Genomic DNA, 19130 nt, shown 5'->3' with positions numbered 1-19130 from the left:
ATATTTTGCCAGATTATACACTTGAACTCAAGAATAAAAATATGAGCAGTTTTGACCTGCTTGATTATTAAAAACAATTTTTTATTTATTATTTTTTAAACCTCCAATTGTAAGGATGTGCAATTTCTTAAGTGCCACTAATCTGCCGATTTTCAAACCGATAATTGAAAATATGAGCATTTTGTATTTGGGAAGTACTCTTAACTTTTATTAATTGAAATCCACACAATAATCCAAATTTAAGATATAGAAATAAGAATATTAATTTTCTCTCTTTTGGTCTAAAGGCAAAAAAAAATTTCTTCTTTTTTTTTTTTTAATAATCCTTTTTTTTTTTGGGTCTCAATTTTTTTTTAGTTCATGATAACACAATTCTCTTCTTTTTTTTTTTTCTTTTTTTTTTTTTTCATCTGGAAACAGCAGTAACAGAATCATAATCGTAACAAATGATAACACAAATATTGGAAGATACCATAGGACCATAAGTAGATTTTTTTCTTTTTTTCTTTTTTTCCATAGGAAACCGTTGGTATAATTCAACCAAAGCAAGTAACCTACGCAGCCCAAAAAGACACCCTATATTCATGATTAAGCAATGCACTGTTCCATTTACAATGAGCATGGGGGAGAGTCCCAAAAATACAGCACCCTCACAGGGATCTAATAGACATTTTGCTACCCTACATTAGACTAATATCTTACATTGCTATTTAAAACTGTACTTGTAATTCTTAGGGATTAAAAAAAAATCAAAATATCTGAACTTTGGGGGTGAGCATGAATGAATTGACAAACTCTTGGTAATCATCGGCTTAAGCTCTACCAGATCATGATGAAGCAGTGGCTGAGCTAGGAGGGCTGGGGGGACAAGGGGCACCCTGGCTTTGAAAACCCTTCAACCCCTACATGGGAATGTTTTATATATCCTATTCATAGAATCTTCATTTTACACTCCCCCTTTCCCCTTCTCAAAAAAAGCTGGCAACACCAAGGCAAGGAAGCATCAAAAACTCTGCCCACATCATAATCAATTACAAAATTGGTTAAACAAGGCCATCCGGCACCTCTGTTAACAACTGCCATCACAATCCCGTGTTCTACTTCATATGAACCAAGAGGAAATCAACTAGCCTGGTTTGATAGAACAAATACCTCAGGGGTTCCACGTGAATTACCCCCACTAGAGGCACAGTGAAGAGCCACATCAGAAGCATTATTTAAGTTGCACATAGATTCAGAACTGCAATGTGTGACACTTGCATGATCATTCTGTAAATCAGACTCGGATTGCTCAGAAGATTTTGAATTGCACTGTGTTACTCCTATGTGATCAAACTGTGAATCGGACTCAAATTCGTTTAAAGATTTGTTATTCACCTCAGGCCTATCAAGAATTACATCCTGATCAGTAGAATCAGAAATAATCTGAGCCACATTTGATGCTTCTTTCTCTTCATGGATGCCATCCACATTAACCTCACATGAACCAACTTTGACCTCTGTGGACATGCATGTTACTCCTATGTGATCAAACTGTGAACCGGATTCAAATTGCTTTAAAGATTTGTTATTCACCTCAGATATATCAAGAATTACATCCTGATCAGTAGAATCAGAAACAGTCTGAGCCACATCTGATGCTTCCTTCGCTTCATGGATGCCATCCACATTAACCTCACACGAACCAACTGTGACCTCTGTGGACATGCAAACTCCATTACTCATGCAAGCCGGGAAATTACGTTTCATGGTGGGATCTATAGAAGCTTCACATGAAAATTGACAACTACCCTCAACTGTAGCAGTGACATCTGCCCCATTAGAAACCAGCCCATTGCCCTGGCAGAAAGGACTAACGCTGCAGTCAACAGGAAAACCATTCACAACATTTTGTTCTTTTTGGTTAACTGAGGGGTAAATTGGGAGAGCTACATCACTTGAGATATTGCTAGTAATCTGAGAACCAGACACATCCTGAGCAGCAGCATGGCTATTGTTTCCTTCTTGAGTGTCAAGCATCCTTTCATCCAACTCAAGAACACATCCCATTACCTGCAACTGTTGAGAACCATGTTGCTTAGTGTCCCTTTCATCAATAGACATCTGACTTGTAGCATCTAGATCATGGGAAACAACATTCTCACCAGACACTCTCAATCCATCAGAGTGGCATATAGAATCCTCACCACAAGAATTGACTTTGTGTTCAACAATGCCATCTTCTATTTTCATCTCACAATCAACATTTTCAGTATCCTCCCCAGAAGCACTGACAAATGCTTTGCCACAGTCAGTAGATTCAGACCCAATAGATACCATGAATGTTTTGCTTTCCACCTCAGAAATACAGTTATGGTCTGACTGGGAGTCCAATTCCATTGTCTTCTCATCAGAAGTAGGAATGATGGAACCAGAAGCAGCAATCTGATATTCCCTAACCTCCTCATTTGGTACATTAGCATCACAAACTGAATCCAGCTGTTTCACAACAGTTTTGCTCTCCTCCAGATTATTTTGGATCACACACAATTGAGCTTGACAATGCATATCAGTAACACATTTGGGTAAATCAATAGTCTCAGTTGTTATGTCAGATGTATCATTCAGGGAGCCATCAGGAAGTTGCAAAGCAGATTCAAGTACAGCAGGTTCATCATTTGTATCACTCGCATGAGGTGCACAAGCCTCACTAGAAACATTCAAATCAAACCCAGCAGAACATCTCACACCAGAATTATGTGCTGGCACAAGCTCAGTGGACATCAAACCTACAAGAACATACATAGATAATAACATATATCAGTCTAAAAGATTTGAATTTCTGCATTGGCACATGAGCGTCTTCTAATTACAGTACCTTGTGCAGAATTTGTATTGTCTTCAGCAAACTCACACTTCGATAGTGGTTTTTGCAACATATCTATACCAGGGAACACAAGCATATTCATGTTCCTCATATTCTTCTTGCTTGATAATTCAAGGGGCTTGAAACCAAAAATTGAAGTCCACATATCTTTACGTTCGGAGATGGCAGGTATGACCAGTTTCTCAACATTCAGAGAGCAGAGAGCCTAACAATAGGATCACACGAAGTAACACAAAAAGAAATAGAAATAGAAAGTTTGAAATTAGTAAACTGAATAGGTACAATGACCACACAAAAATAGGCATGAACATCAACAAAATATCACTCTACACAGACACACTTCCAAATACGGTAGTAATATATGTTTGATTCAAGTTCACAAAGTTCACTGCCAGAAACATACGGCCCAAAAGGCCACTAATCATGAGAAACCAATACAATAGAAGAGACAAGTGCATCACTAAAACAACGATGACAGTGATAATGTTGATGGGTATAAATAAATTTTCAACTTTTGAAACAATTGTCTCATCAGCTTACCTCATGACATTGATTTTAATCCTAAGTATATGTTTAAAACTTTAAAAAAAACTTTGGCATCAAAATGGTGGTTAGTATCTAAAGTTAATGTCTTAAAATTTAGTTTAATATGTAAATTTCACGCCATTGGAAAAAGTTTGGAAAGGTCTTAATCGTTTTATACAGATTCCTCACATTTTCCACCCCCATTTTCATGCATATGCATTATGAGATTGAAAACATTAGTTCAATCAAAAGTGTGTATAGTTCAATCAAAACTTTGCTGTACAGAAGTTCATGCTAAAAAGCTACATTTCCATTCTAATCCAGGTTGTTATCAGCTAGGAAAGCTTATACTCGGTTCTAATGAGGACCATTTCCAGTTTTTGCATGGGTTGGATCAAACATTTTCTCTTTAGCCATTTGATTCTACTTTTGACTTATATTCTTATATTGAGGAAAGTTAGAAGCACCCAGACTGTTTATCACATATAATGTATGATGAAAACTGAATATAAACAGAGATGTCAGATAACCATGAAGAAAAATGAAAACGATAAGAAAGATCATTTTGTTACTTATGAGATAAATATTTTTGGCATCTATGAGAGAATACAAGTGATATTCAAATATGCTTTTTCTATAGACAGAGTGTCAACACACTGGTGGTTGAGGTTGGGTGAAGTATGGGTGGTATTCGTAGTTTTTTCATCGAATTTAAGCTTTTTCAATTGGTGGTTGAGGAAGGAGGAAGTTTTTTCTCCTTACGTATCTTTGAACGGGGCAAACACTTCATGAAGTCAGTATTCATGGGCAAGAATGCAGCGTTATGGTTGATGAAGAATATTGAACACACGGTGGTCAAAATCAATCCTAAACAGTTTTTTACACTTAGGGAAGGAGATACCGCGTATACTTTGCAGCAGGGAACAAACTCCTTTGGTCAATTCCTTTTAGTGTCTGAACTCAAAGTTGGTGGGCATAGAAGATCTATCATTATCACTGGAGGCAAAGCACATAATGGTTGGAAGGTTTTTGGGCTTGAACTGAGGAAGATGTTGGAACCTGACCAATATGCTTTAGGTGGTTCAGGCTAGGCCAAATTTGTGTCTCGGCCAGAGGGGAAGGTTGGGGTTTCATCCCTCTCGGTCTTTTGCTGAGATATTGAAGGGTCAGGTGCAGCCAAGGGATGTGACTCAGCTACAACTTATTACAACCAAGGATAAAGATAAAAATTTGACTCGGGGAGTTTGTGGAGAGGCAGAATCAGGCAAGGGGGTTGTATGCAATGAATCCGAAACTTACAGGTGCTAAGGTGGGGGAGATTCCGGTGGGCAAACCTGTTAAGATGGTGGTGGGAGGAGGGGTCAGGAGGGAGCAGTGCAGTAAGGAGGATACTAAATTAGGTGAGCAACTTCCAGCAGAAAAGAGGAAATGTATCCCAGTAAGTTTCAGTTTGAATTCAAAATCAAATGAAAATGGGAAGAGGAGTGATTTAAGGAGATCTTGCTGGATAGGGAGTGGTTTAATTGTGCAGGTTGATGTGAAAGGAAGGAGACGAGTTTTCTGGGATAGCAATAAAGGGGGAGTAAAAAGCTTTAAATGGGTAACACAGGCTTGTAAGGAACTAGGCAAGGGTACGTTGGGTTTGGGCTCTAACGAGTTGGCAGCCCAACAGCCAATTTGTAAGTCTAGTTTAGGCCTAAGTTTTTTAAGCCCAAATACCTATGAGCCTGGGGAATGTTCCAATATCTCTGTAAGGCCTTCTTTCTTTGCCGATATTCACAAGAGGGTTAGGGGGAGCCCTTTGGTGCTTCCGACGAGCTCATTGTTAGCTGACCTGAGCCCACCAAAGCCAAAAGCCCACTTGTCGGTGGTGGCGGTGATGTCCACTACCCTTCACGTCGAGAATCATTCATCAGCGACGGCGATGGGTGTAGATGACAGTGAGATCATGTTTGGTCAAACCAAGACGTTGGATAGTCTCGCGAAGCACTTGGCAGTAGCTAGGTGTACTGTCTCCGATGGATTTAGCGTCGAAGAGACGATGTTGAACCCTGATGGTGTTTACGAGAAGTCTGCTTCTCAATCCAAGACAGTGGGTTGCCTTGTGGAGTTATCGATGGAGAAGGTGGGTATCGGTTTGGGCCCAAAACAATTAGAAGCCCATTATGTTTATAACTTAAGCCTGATGAACACAAGCCCAGGTAACTATTCAGGCCCATTCTCTTCTACATTGAGGAGTGATTTTGAAGGGAGCTCCTCGGTCTCTCAGTCGCAAGTGGCTTCGCAGGTTGGAGGTTTGGTTTCTCATCCATGGAGTGCTTCGCCGGTAGGAGTGTCGGGATGCACCGAGCATCTCCAGAAAATGGTTTTCAGGTTCAGTTCTGACCGGAAAAGTTTTGTGGGCTCAAATATGGTGTCAGGTGGGTTGGTCTCTATAGATACGAGGGCAGTCACTCTCGAATTTGTGCCGAGATTGATTGGACCATCTTTTCCCGAGCATTTTTTGGAGTTTTTGTGAGCTAGGTCAGTGGGTTTTGGAGCTTCGGGTCAGGAGGCAAACTCCTTTTCTAGTAAGGAATTCTTGAGCCTTTCTGGGGAGGTCATGCTTGTGGAGGATGTAGCTGATTTTTCTGTGGGTTTTAGTGAAACATAATTGACAAATTGTTTACCTTTGAGGATTATTGCTCTGAGTGCATCAACAACTTCGACAAAGTTGGAGGAGGTCACTAAGGTATTGAGTATGGAGGCTAAGTTGGAAATTTCTGGGTGGGTGAAACACAGAATTCCTGGTTTCAGTAAATTGGTTGGGTTGTCAATAACTCAGCATGAGAAGTTGTGCACTGCTCTCTTACAAAGGCTAGAAACTGAGATGGAGGCAGCCAATGTGCTACACCGGAAAGCAACAGGTAGCAAAAAAGTGGCTAAGTCCAAAAACAAGGGACGTAGAGAGCTGTGAAACTTGATCTCTTCGGTGAATTATGATGGGAGATAGAGGATTGGTTTTGTGTTGGTGTCAGTAGGTGGGATATTTTTATGGTAATGAAGACAAAAATGATTTCGTGGAGTGTTAGGTTTAAATGATCCTCGGAAACGACTTGTGGTGAAGAATTTGATGCGGGAGTGGAAGTGTGATGTTGTTTGTTTACAAGAGACGAAAATTGCTAGCATGAATAGACAGCTGGTTTGTAGTTTGTGGGGCTGTCCATGTGTGGATTGGGCTATTTTGGAGCCTAATCGAACTGCTGGTAGTATTTTGATTATGTGGGATAAAAGGGTTTTGGATAAGGTGGAGGTTATGGTCGGTACATTCTCAGTTTCGGTAAAGTGGCAAGGGGTAGAGGACGGTTTTATATGAGCATGTTCAGGGGTTTATGGCCCAAATGAGAACAACGAGAGGGGTCACATGTGGGATGAGTTGGTGGGTATTCAACAATATTGGAGGATACCATGGTGCTGCTTTGGGGATTTTAATATTGTTCGCTTTCCTAGTGAGCGTAGGGGTGAGACTCGTTTGACCCTAGCTATGGAAAAATTCTCTGAATTTATTGAGGATCTTAACTTGATTGATTTGCCTTTGGAAGGAGGTAGCTATACTTGGTCAAGTGGTACTAATCAACCAGCGATGTCTAGAATTGATAGAGCTTTGGTCTCTCCAGATTGGGAGGATCACTTCCCAAATGTTATTCAAAGGATTTTACCCCATCCTATCTCTGACCACGATCCTATTCTTTTGGAGGCAGGGGGAATGGCAAGGGGGAAAAGTCTATTCAGATTTGAAAATATGTGGTTGAAGACGAAGGGGTTTGTGGATAAAGTTCAATCTTGGTGAAATCGGCATTCTTTTGTAGGTACACCTAGTTTCATGCTTGCCAAAAAATTAAAGGCTCTAAAAGAGGACATTGTATGAAATCGTCGAGAGATTGGTAATGTAGAGCGTCAAAAGAAACATTTAATGGAGGAGTTGAAAATATTAGATGCTAAGGAAGGGGAGTTAGGTCTCACTAATGGGGAGAAACGTCATAGGGCAGATTTGAGATCCCAAGTGGAGCATCTCCTTTCCTTGGAGGAAATTTCCTAGAGACAAAAATCTAGGATGTTATGTATCAAGGAAGGGGATAATAACATCAAGTTCTTCCACAAAATGGCTAACTCCCATAGAAGGTTTAATCATCTGAGGGCCTTGGAGGTGGATGGGGTGGTTTTTGAGAAGGAATCCGAGGTAACTAATTAGGTAGTCCAATTTTATAAAAATTTGTACAAGGAATCTAAGGGGTAGAGGCCTTTTGTGGAGGGTTTGGAGTTTGGTCGTATTGGAGATATAGAGAGGGTTTGGCTTGAACGGAAGTTTGAGAGAGAAAAGATACTTCAAGTCATAAGTGACTTGGAGGGGGACAAAGCTCCAGGTCCGAATGGGTTTACTATGGCGTTTTATCAGCATTGTTGGAGAGTAGTGGAGAAAGACATCTTAGCGGTCTTTGAAGAGGATTTTCAACACTATAAGTTTGAAAAATCCCTTAATGCTACCTTCATTGCTTTAACTCCTAAAAAGAATTACGCCTCTGATATTAGAGATTTCCGACCTATTAGCTTGGTGGGGACTGTATAAAATCTTAGCTAAGATTTTGGCAAATCGTTTGAGAGTGGTTTTAGATCAGTTGATCTCGGAGACTCAGAATAGCATTGTGGGTGCGAGACAAATCCTTGACTCAGTACTTATTGCAAATGAGTGTGTGGATAGCCGAGGGAAGAGTAGGGTTCCTGGAGTCATTTATAAACTTGATATTGAGAAGGCCTACGATCATGTGAATTGGGAGGATTTGCTAGATTTGTTGAATAGAATGGGTTTTGGAGTGAAGTGATGTAAGTGGATCCGTAATTGTATATCCACAGTTCAATTCTCTATTTTGATTAATGGGTCTCCAAATAATTTTTTTAGTAGTTCAAGGGGTTTAAGACAAGGAAATCCGCTTTCTCCTATGCTGTTTTTTATTGTAATGGAGGTGTTCAGTAGGATGTTGAGAAGAGTGGAGGGAGCTGGCTTGATCCATGGTTTTAAAGTTGAGGGTAGGCGGGGTGGTGGGGAAAGTGTTTCACATCTATTGTTTGCAGACGATACTATCCTATTTTGTGATGCAAGTGTGGAGCAAATTCTTCATATTCAAATGTTGTTACTCAGCTTTTAGGCGGTAACAGGTTTGAAGGTCAATGTGCAGAAGAATAAAATGGTTCCAATAGGGGAGGTTGATGATGTGCATGCCCTGGCGGATATTTTGGGCTGTAGAGTTGGAACTTTTCCTATTTCTTATCTTGGCATGCCATTGGGGGCGTCGCATAACTCCCCTTCAATTTGGAATCCCATTCTGGAAAAATTTGAGCAGAAATTAAACGGGTGGAATAAGTTGTATTTGTCTAAAGGGGGTCAATTGATGTTACTCAAAAATACGTTATCTAGTCTTCCTACCTATTTTCTATCTCTATTCACCATTCCTACTTATGTGGCTAATAAAATTGAAAAGTTGCATAGGGATTTTCTATGCGGTGACAGCAAGATTCATCTGGTAAAATGGTATAAAGTTTGTGTGCCTATAGCCAACGGTGGCTTAGGGATAAGAAAACTTACTACTTTCAATAAGGCCTTATCGGGGAAATGGTTGTGGCGGTTTGGGAAAGAAGAGGATCGGTTATGGAGGAGGGTGGTAGTTTCAAAATATGGGGAAGATTGAGGGGGATGGACCTCAAAGCTAGGTAGGGGAAGTCATGGGTGTGGTTTGTGGAGAAGTATTTGCATGGGATGGGAGGATTTTAGCAAAAATTGTCAGTTTGTTGTCGGGTTGGGGAATAGAGTGAGATTTTGGCAAGATGGATGGTATGGGGATCAACCTTTCCAGTTGGCTTTCCCAAGGCTGTATGGTATTGCCCTTCATAAGGAGGCATCTGTAGAAGCTTCTCTATCGAGGCAAGGGGCGGAGGATAGGAGAATTTGGGATGTTCGTCTCATTCGAGATCTTAATAAGTGGGAGATGGATGAAGGGCTGCATTTTCTTCGTATTTTGGGAGCTACTACCCCTCCACTGGATGTTGGAGACCAGATGAGATGGAAGTTGAAACCTAATAGAGAGTTTGACACCCGGTCGTATTATACCAAATTGCGAGATTCTCCCTCAATTGTCTTTCCTTGGAAAGGTATTTAGAGAGTAAAGGCACCTAGACTGGTTTCTTTTTTTATTTGGTGCGTAACTTGGAATAAGATCCTAACGGATGATAACTTGAGATTGAGGAGATTGGTTTTTGTAGACTGGTGCATTATGTGCTGTCATTGTGGAGAGATGGTAGACCATTTACTTCTTCATTGTGAGATGGCTCATCGCTTGTGGAGCTTTGCCTTAAAAACTTTTGGTTTGTCTTGAGTTATACCTAGATCGATCCCAGATTTGCTTTTGGCTGGTAGAATTGGTTGGGGAAGCATTCGTCTCAAATTTGGAACTTAGTTTCGTTGTGCATCCTATGGGGTATTTGGAAGGAATGGAATCGGCGAACTTTTGAGGATTTGCATAGTTCCAGTAATTAGTTCTCTTTCTCTTTTGTAATTATTTTGTTGTCTGGTTCTTTTTTGTTTTCTCTCTGGTTTTTCTTCTTGTATTCTCTGGGTCTGCTCTGTGTTTTTCATGCATAGAGTAGCCATTCGTATATATAACAATCTTACTTATTAAAGAAAAATATACATGAAAACGATTTGAATATTAAGGGCATTATCAGAATAGTTGTAAAATAATCTAGACTATCATACAATTGCCCAATGTACCATGTTCTGTCTAAACATTGTGGAAAAGGAGCAAAAAATAACGTCAAGGCATCTAAGACTACTCACTGATTCAACTTTTTTATTAACGACTTCCAACTTAGAGGTGTATCCCTGTTACATGACATGGCAAAAGCATTATAATTGAAAAAGGCTTATAACTTAAAACACTTTACAAACTGCGAAATATAAGGTCTTACGATCATGGTGGATACAACAACAGGCCTAATCATTCAGAGCACTGTCCTGGTAAAGTTGCAAAATGCTTCAAGAGTATCAAGTAATTGCTCGATGCACAAGGCTGATGCCCAACAGGAGCAAAATGACTTCATAAACATTAGGAGTTCAGGAAAATACATTTCCCATTTTTATTAATTTTAACTAATGCGATAGAAGACAATGTTATTTGGAGTAAATGGCAATTCCTCCCCAATTAATAAGGGGAGTCATGGATTTGATCCCATCTGAGTGCACAAATTGTGCTTCCTTATCAAATAATAACAATAATAAGAAACAACAACAACAAAGGACACAAAATCTTTTAGGTGTTCCACAGAAGGATCTTAGCATAAACGTCCCTTGATGCCCATTACCATGTAGGGTTTCTATATTCAGGACGCAGTTAAATTAAACAACTAAAGTTCACAGTCAGGGAACCATTTCTTTAGCAGAACATTCCATAAAACATGAGACAATCCAACATTCAGGTCAACTTAGATTCCATAAATAAAATGATAGAAAAAGTTGTCAGATCCTACATGGAGACGACAGAGCAATTTCTGAACTCCCTTCTAAGGCATTTGGGAAGAGAGAAACTAGGCATGTTATTGTTTATGCTTCAGCAGAATGAGGAATTTAGATGTTGTAAAAATGACACCACAGAGTATCATTAAGCATTTTGTTCAATTTTCCAAAATAAAACTAAAATAAACTGAAGTATCAAAACAAACACTTTTGGCACCCTTTTGTTCCTCCTCATTCAACCCCAGTTCCTACTTTTCTTAATTTTCTTGACACTTAACACTAAGTTTACTAATTAACTTCCTGTTAGGTTAAATGTAATACCATGTAGGGGTCTCACCTTTAAACAGATCAAGATCAAACTAGAATAATGCAATACCCTGTAGATAGCCTCCACAATTAACGTCTACCCAGAATGAAGAATATTAACACATAAATAAAGAATTTCTAAGAAGCATTATGCACAAATTCAAAAAATATATTCCTGTCAACTTTAATAATAAACAAAAAGTAAATTAATCTGAGTCTGCAATTAACCAGAATTTAGAGCACCTGTACATGCAGGCACACACACTACCAACAAAACAAAACAAAAAAATAATAAAAGCATTAGATTCTGAACATACAGATTCAATGGCACTTAGAAGCCGACGACACATCCCTTGACGCCTATACATATGGCGGGTACCAATGAATGGCATCTCTGCTAATTGGTTTCCATGGATCCTGTTTGACAAAGTAGTGTTTTATATAATTGTAACAATGTGCAAACACACATGATTATCCACTATTCCACTCCAAATGGTCATTCTAATCCTCACTTGGGGTTGCCCACAATAGACAACATTACTCAAGAAGGAAACTCATGAATGAATAAAATGTATCAGTTATCCACTTAGCCTCCACCAAGAAAGGGGACAAAAAGGCATCAAGTCAAGGTCTAAGAGCAAAGCAGGAAAAAGGAGAGCGACAAAAAGGTTTCATAAGCATTCATGCTAAAAAGTACAATCAAACTATTCCTGATTACTGCTATACACAAGCAAACAAAGAAATGATAACCAGAGCACAAAATTAAGTATTCAACCAAGTTAAAGCAGCACAAATAACTTCCAGAAAACCTGATAAGGTACATTATATATTGGACTGAAAAAATTCAGAACCTTATGATTATTGACACTAAAAAAAAGAAGAGATCCATTTTTATTAATCAACACCACCCCACTTATTGAATGTTGTCAAAGATACAGGAATCCAGCACAAGAAATGAAAAGGCTGTGATGGAAAGCACAAATTCTCATATATATTTTCTCAGGATATTGATTGGGCTATAGATCATCAAAGATAAATCATTGGTATCACTTCTTTTTTTCGCTGGGTGTCACTGGTACCATTTGTGAGGTAGTATTTGGTTCTTTGATTTGGTTAATTAAGATACAAAGGAAGCAAAGGATATTCTCTCATTGCTACACTGATTGGGAAACATTTAAAATCCAACTGCAGTTCATTGGATTTTATGAGATGTGGCATGCATGTTTTGAAAGGATTGAGAGATTTAAAAGGGTTGGGGTATTAGTATTTCTTGGGTACTATTTTATTTTGGTTTTCCTTTGTTTGACAAAGAGTAGGAGAATGTTCCTTGAGTTCCATTGGTCACTGCTTCTCTAGGCTTTGACTATCTATGTAGTTTTGTTGGTGTTCTGAATTTCTCTTCGTATCTGTTTTTCATTGAATAAAATTATTTTATTCATTAGAAACATTCAGATAATTTCCGTTCTTTTTTATTTTTTTCATTAATGAAAATAAATAATTTCTTTAATTTATTTTAATTTGTGAATATGTGCTAAGTTTGGTTCTTGTTATTAGTAATAAGGATTTCCAGTTCCTAGTAATAATTGATCCCTGTGGAAATACTAGTAACTGTGGAAATAATTGATAGCCCGAATTAAATAAATAATTTCTTGTTATCAGTAATATGTATTTCGTTTTCTCAGCCACATATTAGTGGAATTCATGAGTATCAGAGCCATGATATGTGAAAAGGTGTGAGATCAATTAAAGGAAAGTTCTGACAAAATAAAGTGATGCATATAGAACTGATCCAATTCGGGTAGAGAATGAACCAATTGGCAATCAGTTGATATTGATCCCTGTTGTTAATTATTAAAAATATTATGACACAATGTACATACTCACACATATAAGCTTTTAACATTGATCATGAGTTGACAGTTCGAGCATATAGCTAGTATACTACAATTTTTTTGATAAGTCAGCATGTAGCCTTTTTATTTTTGGTGGATAAGCAAGCATATAGCTAGTATACTACAATTGCCCCTCTGATCCCCTATTAATACTATTTTGACCAATACAAACCTTCACTTAAATTTTTTGATAAACTGCAATTTATAATGAAATGTATTGAAGTATGTGACAAGAAAGAAGAGATAGAAACATACATCAGAGATGCAAAATCTAAACATGTAAGAATATATCCACCAAAAATAAAACCCACATTCAATTTCATTCTTTTCATCAGATCCTGTCTTGAACAAGTTCTATTTATGAATAAACACAACAATTAAGAATTCATAACCAGTGACAGAGAAACAGAGTCAAGGAAGTCATTTAGGCAGACATATACCTAATGGATGCTGCAGAGATGATCTCATCACCCCTCTCTAGTATTGCAGTGAAAAAACCACTATAATTCAGACGAGTGAAGTTTGACCTGAAAAAGGGAAAGGTAAAATTTTAATAAAAGACAAACATGCATAGTTTATTGAATTCCAAATTTCCAATTATCATAAAAGCAAACAAAGATACATCTTGACCATAGGGCAAGTCGTGATTAGGTTTGATCAAAACAAAATATAAGGATGTGACAACTAGCACATCCTTACAGAAAAAATATTGTTAATAGGAAAAACACAGTATACATGTGCAAGAAGGGTAAGCTTGAAGTCATTGTTTAAAGGTGTATGTGAAAACTAGAACATCATAGAAAGAAAAAAATTCACTCATCCATCTTTTTCTTTTTTATATATAGGTAAAATTCACTCATCCATCACATGGTAACTGCCAAAAACTGCAACTGCATGACTGTCTCAACACTAAAATCTAATTACATGGTAACAGCAGAATCATAGTTCATTTTATCCTTTGAGTGACTGAAAGTTAAAAGGAATTCAACATTCTATCTGTTCTTTTATTTGTATTAATATGCAGTGCATACGAGAATCCAGCCTGTGTACCAATCTGAATTCCAGTTTAATTATGACTCTCTAGGATCAAAATGCATGAGAACAATAGGTGTTGGGGCAAGCCTCAATGTAAGTTGCATTAACTGTTAATTACAACCACTATGAAGCAAACTGTGGGGTTCAAATCTTATCACTCTAAGCAAATGCCCATCAAAAAGATTGCAATTTCTAACTTCCTAATCCCAGGTGACACTCAGAAAGTAAATTCTTACTCTTGACTATAATTTCTGTACGTTTTTTCTCTAATGGTCGCAAACTGGCAAACATTGGAATCTTGGAGCATATCTATTTCAAAGCCAAGGGGTTTAAAGTGATTTGAATAACATAAATAACTCTACAAACCAAATAAAGAAAATTATGGCTGAAGTGAATCTCTGTCATCCATGTTAAAAATGGCTTAGAACATAGTACACAGACAGGCCAAGTGTACTCACCCACAATTGTAGATAATTTTCTGGATCAGATTGACTCCACTTCTATGGTCAACAACAGGTAAGAAGCACTCATCCATTATGAAAAAAGAAACAGCTAGCTTAGAATTCCATTCAACCTCCGAATGAATTCCACTGGGAGAAATATCTGACCCAACATCTGACCGTTGGATAAGAGTCCATGAAAATCCTTCTTCCAGCTCATGTTTGACCCCAAGAAGCATCTTTAGTCTATCAAATAACTGGCAGAACAAGACATTTGGATTAATTTCAGTACAACAGAAAAAATTAACTTAGATTGAGAAACCTTCTCAAAAGTAAACAATTTATTAGAAAATGAAATTTTATATATATATATATATATATATCTTTAGAGAGTTAGAGGGGGAAAGAGAATGGGGGGGGGGGGGGAAGGAAAAATACAAAAGTCATCATGATAAGTGTAGGTGGGGCACCCATACTAATTCAATTCTAAAAACCTATAACACAGAAATTAAAACAGATAAAGCACAACTGAAACTGCAGAGGCAAACCCTGGATAATATTACAATTTCCAAGCTATTAAATAACAGCAATAGATTACTGAAGTAATAACTCTAAAAACTTCTTATCAATATATAAATATACATACCTCTTGACATTTCTTCCCACAGAAGGATGGACTATTGTGATCAACATTTATAGCATCCTTCACCTGAATGCAGGGTTGGTGGACTGCAAAAGAGAAAAGCTGTTAATGTTTTCAGCCAAAGGTGCTCATTTTAGGTCATGAAGATCCACTAAGAATAAGAACCTGAAAATTATCAACCCAAAAAAAACAAAAGATGAAAACAGAACCAATACATTTTTCCTCACACAATCGACAGGTAAGTAGCGCAGATATGGCCATATCATCAGCATCATCCCTTTGATGCATATTCCCACCAACCATCCCACAAAATTTGCATGAACAATATACACAGTGCCAATCACCTGAAGGAAACTTCTGCAAGAAGAAGAAAAAAATGGATGTGTCATCTGATATGTTTGTACCTATTTACATGTAAAAGTACCCAAGACATATTCAAATTGACAGATACAATATACTATTCCAAGTCTGTCTGCTTATCATGAATAACAACTTAACAAGTTTGGGTGATTTAACTTTAAGGGAGCCATTACATCACAGGCTTCACCCAATATCTATCTAGATTAAATTACCTGCAGCAATTATTGAAATCCCTGTTTGGTAACAACAAAACAAGACCATAAAACCTGAATGCTAACATCACATTTTATAATCCTAAACACAAATCCAGGCATATGACGAACCGCACAATTCTTTTCAGACCATGAAGAAACTGTAAAGTCCCATCACCCAACCTTTTCTCTTTACAAAAAGTAGAAATAAAATTGATAAAGAACCACTTGTTCTAAAAACTTAAGCAAGAAAGAGTGAATAATCATTTAACTATTTTCTAACACTCCCTCTCATGTGTGTGCCAAAACTTCCCCTTAATAAGTGGGGCCTAGAAAGGTATGGAAACTGAGTTTGAACTCAGAACCACCTGCTCTAATACCATAATAAACTATCAGATGTCTACTTTTCCCAAAAGCTTAAATTGTTAGGAAATGGTAAATTTAATTGTTTACCTATTATTCTAACAAAAACAAAGAGAAAAGATTTTGTTTTTTTTTTTTTTTAAAAAGCACCAATTTGTCAAGAATTTGAGGTCTTTTTCTTTTCTCATCACTACCTAGGTATGCCACCATATATTTTAAGAGAAAGATCCTTTAGGGTGCTAGCTATATCAGCATAATCCTTAATTCATTACATATGCCATACAAATAAAATATTGATGCAACAGCAGCTTGATTGTGTATAAATGCAATTAGAATAAAACAAGTAGCCATGTGTACACGTACTTTAATATCTAAGCAGCTTTGATGGAATGTCGATGGGCAACCATCACAACAGATTAAGTCCCCACCATCTCCACAGATACCACACGTATCATCATTTGGGTCTTCACCATCAACATTTATGAAATGGAACCCTTCACGTTCAGATTCCTTTTGTTTATTCCACGAGTCTAGCAGGCATTGCAAAAGGGAATTTCCTGTCTCAAGAAATATATTTTGAAATGGCTGACAGAGTTTGCTTCCAGCATGATCTTCAAATTTTGAAATTGGGATGATGTCACTACAGCAGTCGCAATGAATGCCATCTCTTGTAATCCTACCCTCAAACTTTACACTTTTCCTTCTCTGATTCATGTAATGCACCTTCCCATTCAGTGGTACTGTCCCCAAATCAATCATCCAGGACAACACGGAACGTTTCCCATTATATGGTATATAGCCATTAACATCCGAATCCACCCCCTCCATAGTGTTGCGAACCAACAAAGCACATCGCTTTTTATTTTGCGTTTTTCGCCTCTTATGGTCCCTGACTGATACCTGCATTACGTCTTGTGATGTACCATCTGAGTAATCCTGCTCACAAAGCAAAGATTTCCCTTTCCCCTTCATTGACTTACTCCCTGGACTCAGGACAGAATTTTGTTTTTCCTTGTGCCTTTTCTTTTCAACAACTCCAGTCTTATTTCCACCCTTGTGCGTCTTCTTCTTTTTGTTTTTGTCCGCCCTTGTTTTAGAAACTATCCTTTTTAGCATGCCGAATTCCTCATCCGGTATAGGAGTAAATATGAAACCAGCCTTATAAGTCTTAGATTCACCATTACCAGCTTCATAACGCTCTTTAAGCACTCTATAAGCCAAGGTAACTGACCAGTGAGTCTTCCCATCTGGACTAATATAAACCGCATCAAGGTATTCTTTGGTATTCCTAGGCCTATATTCAACTGTCCAGCCTGCACTAAAAAGTAGTTTTGTTATTTTCTCTCTTACTAACTGCTTTTCCGTAGATATACCATCATCTTGTTTAGCTTTCCCTCCTTTTCTTATAGTTTTCCTGGTACTAGATGCATTCACCATGTTTGATTTTGGCTCTAATGAGGCCTTGCCCTCATTCTCTAGATCTTTCCCACGTGTATTCTTCTTGGAAGGTGAAAACCTCTTAGCATTCAATTCTTTCTCAATAATTTTCTTTTCCAAGCGTGAGCTATCAGTAGATGCATTCCTCTTCCACCTACCTCTCAGCTTTAAACCCTTCTCACCTTTCTTTGACCCGCCCACCCTTCCTTCCTTACGAGGCTCAGCCTTCATTCTCTCATTGCTTTCCTCCAACTTTGGGGGTCTCCCACGACCACGTTTCAACTTCTTACGCAACCTACGAACTGCTTGATCACCCTCTTCATTTTCTGCCTTTGGTGGTCTTCCACGCTTACGTTTCAAATTCATCCTTATCCTACCAACCCTTAAATCAACCTCATCTTTTTTCACCATGGGGGGTCTCCCACGCTTCTTTTTCAACTTCCTTTTCCTCACCCCAACAACCGGTTGATCACTCTCTTCCTTTTCCCCCTTAACCTTTTCCTTCTCACACCCGTCACTCTGTCCACCTTTCCCAAGAAAACCACCTTCAGCCTCACCCTTATCACCTTCCTCATCACCTTGACTTTTCCCCACAGACCTCGACCTCAAAACCCGAACACCAATCTGCACTTTACAATCCGAATCCTCTTCTTCCTTCACTTTCTTCTTCACAACACCACCAAGTTTACTCTCTTCACCACCAATGGCCCTCCTCCGTTTCCTCCCATTCTTAACCAACCCAACACCTTCCCTCTCACCCACCTCACCGTCCTCAACACACTCTTCCTTCACCAACACAACTTTACTTTCCTCAATTTCCACCACCACTGACTCCCTCTCAGTCTCCACATCTCCAGAAACCAAATGCGGGTTTTCCTCACACTCGCCATCCAAACCAGAACCCGTCTCCTTCATTTCATTCACAGCAGTTTTCCTAGGAGAAACCTTAACTTTCACTTCATTCTCAACAATTTTCCTAGGAGAAACCTTATCTTTCCCCTGATTCACCAATTGCTTCCCAGATCTTAAACCCTCCCTCATCTCTTACAAAACCCTAATCCCAAACAAATTCGTTTAACAAAAAAAAAATAGCTTCACTTGGTTCCAAACAAAAACCCCATTGATTCAATCAACAAGCAACCCACACACATTCAAACAATCAAAAAATTCTGAAGCGCTTCTCTGAATAGCTAATCAAACCCTGAAACTAAAACAAATAATTCAAACCAAAAAAAAATTTATTTAAAAAATGAAATTAATTTGGTACGGAACGGACCAGATCAAAAACCAGAGAAGGTGACAGAGCTTACCAATGTAGCGGAAACTGAGAAATCCTACGACGCAACGACGTCGTACGATGCATTTGTCGTCGAAGGAACATAGCGTCTATGGAATCTTGAGATTTTAGAGAGAGAAAGAGAGAAATATGGGTTTAGAGAGAGACGGAGAGAAACAGTTTGGGGATTTTCAAGGTTTATAGGAAGGAGCTTTTTTCTTTTTTTTTTTTTTTTTTTTAAGTTATTGTTTAT

General features: G+C 38.2%; 1 protein-coding gene across 3 annotated transcripts; it reads right to left on the bottom strand.

Annotated features, from left to right (window-relative positions):
• Positions 1–555: 555 nt before the first annotated feature.
• LOC112014053 (uncharacterized) lies at positions 556–19114 on the bottom strand. Of its 3 annotated transcripts, none has more exons than XM_065765027.1 (10): positions 18912–19114; positions 16528–18808; positions 15466–15607; positions 15254–15336; positions 14626–14864; positions 13573–13659; positions 11558–11657; positions 10260–10304; positions 2858–3071; positions 556–2768 (listed from the first exon to the last, which is right to left on the bottom strand). In XM_065765027.1, the coding sequence occupies exons 2-10, from the start codon at positions 18640–18642 to the stop codon at positions 1123–1125; spliced, it is 4671 nt and encodes a 1556-aa protein (XP_065621099.1). In that variant the 5' UTR covers positions 18643–18808; positions 18912–19114; the 3' UTR covers positions 556–1122. The 3 variants fall into 3 exon arrangements, with proteins under 3 accessions (XP_065621099.1, XP_065621100.1, XP_023902200.2); XM_065765028.1 differs by having other exon boundaries at positions 16528–18802; XM_024046432.2 differs by lacking the exon at positions 10260–10304.
• Positions 19115–19130: the final 16 nt, after the last annotated feature.

Source organism: Quercus suber, unplaced genomic scaffold (assembly GCF_002906115.3).
Source record: "Quercus suber isolate HL8 unplaced genomic scaffold, Cork oak 2.0 scaffold_601, whole genome shotgun sequence".
NCBI classification, from domain to species: domain Eukaryota; kingdom Viridiplantae; phylum Streptophyta; class Magnoliopsida; order Fagales; family Fagaceae; genus Quercus; species Quercus suber.
This window is presented reverse-complemented; position numbering and strand designations above follow the sequence as displayed.

Excerpts from the sequence above, each read along its gene's own strand:
- LOC112014053 (XM_065765027.1), bottom strand. The coding sequence starts at position 18,642 with ATGAGGGAGGGTTTAAGATCTGGGAAGCAATTGGTGAATCAGGGGAAA. Across the intron at positions 15,337-15,465 it reads TCGATTGTGTGAGGAAAAAT|TCCACCAACCCTGCATTCAG; the intron begins GTATTGGTTCTG and ends TCTCTTTTGCAG. Across the intron at positions 2,769-2,857 it reads CAATACAAATTCTGCACAAG|GTTTGATGTCCACTGAGCTT; the intron begins GTACTGTAATTA and ends ATGTTCTTGTAG.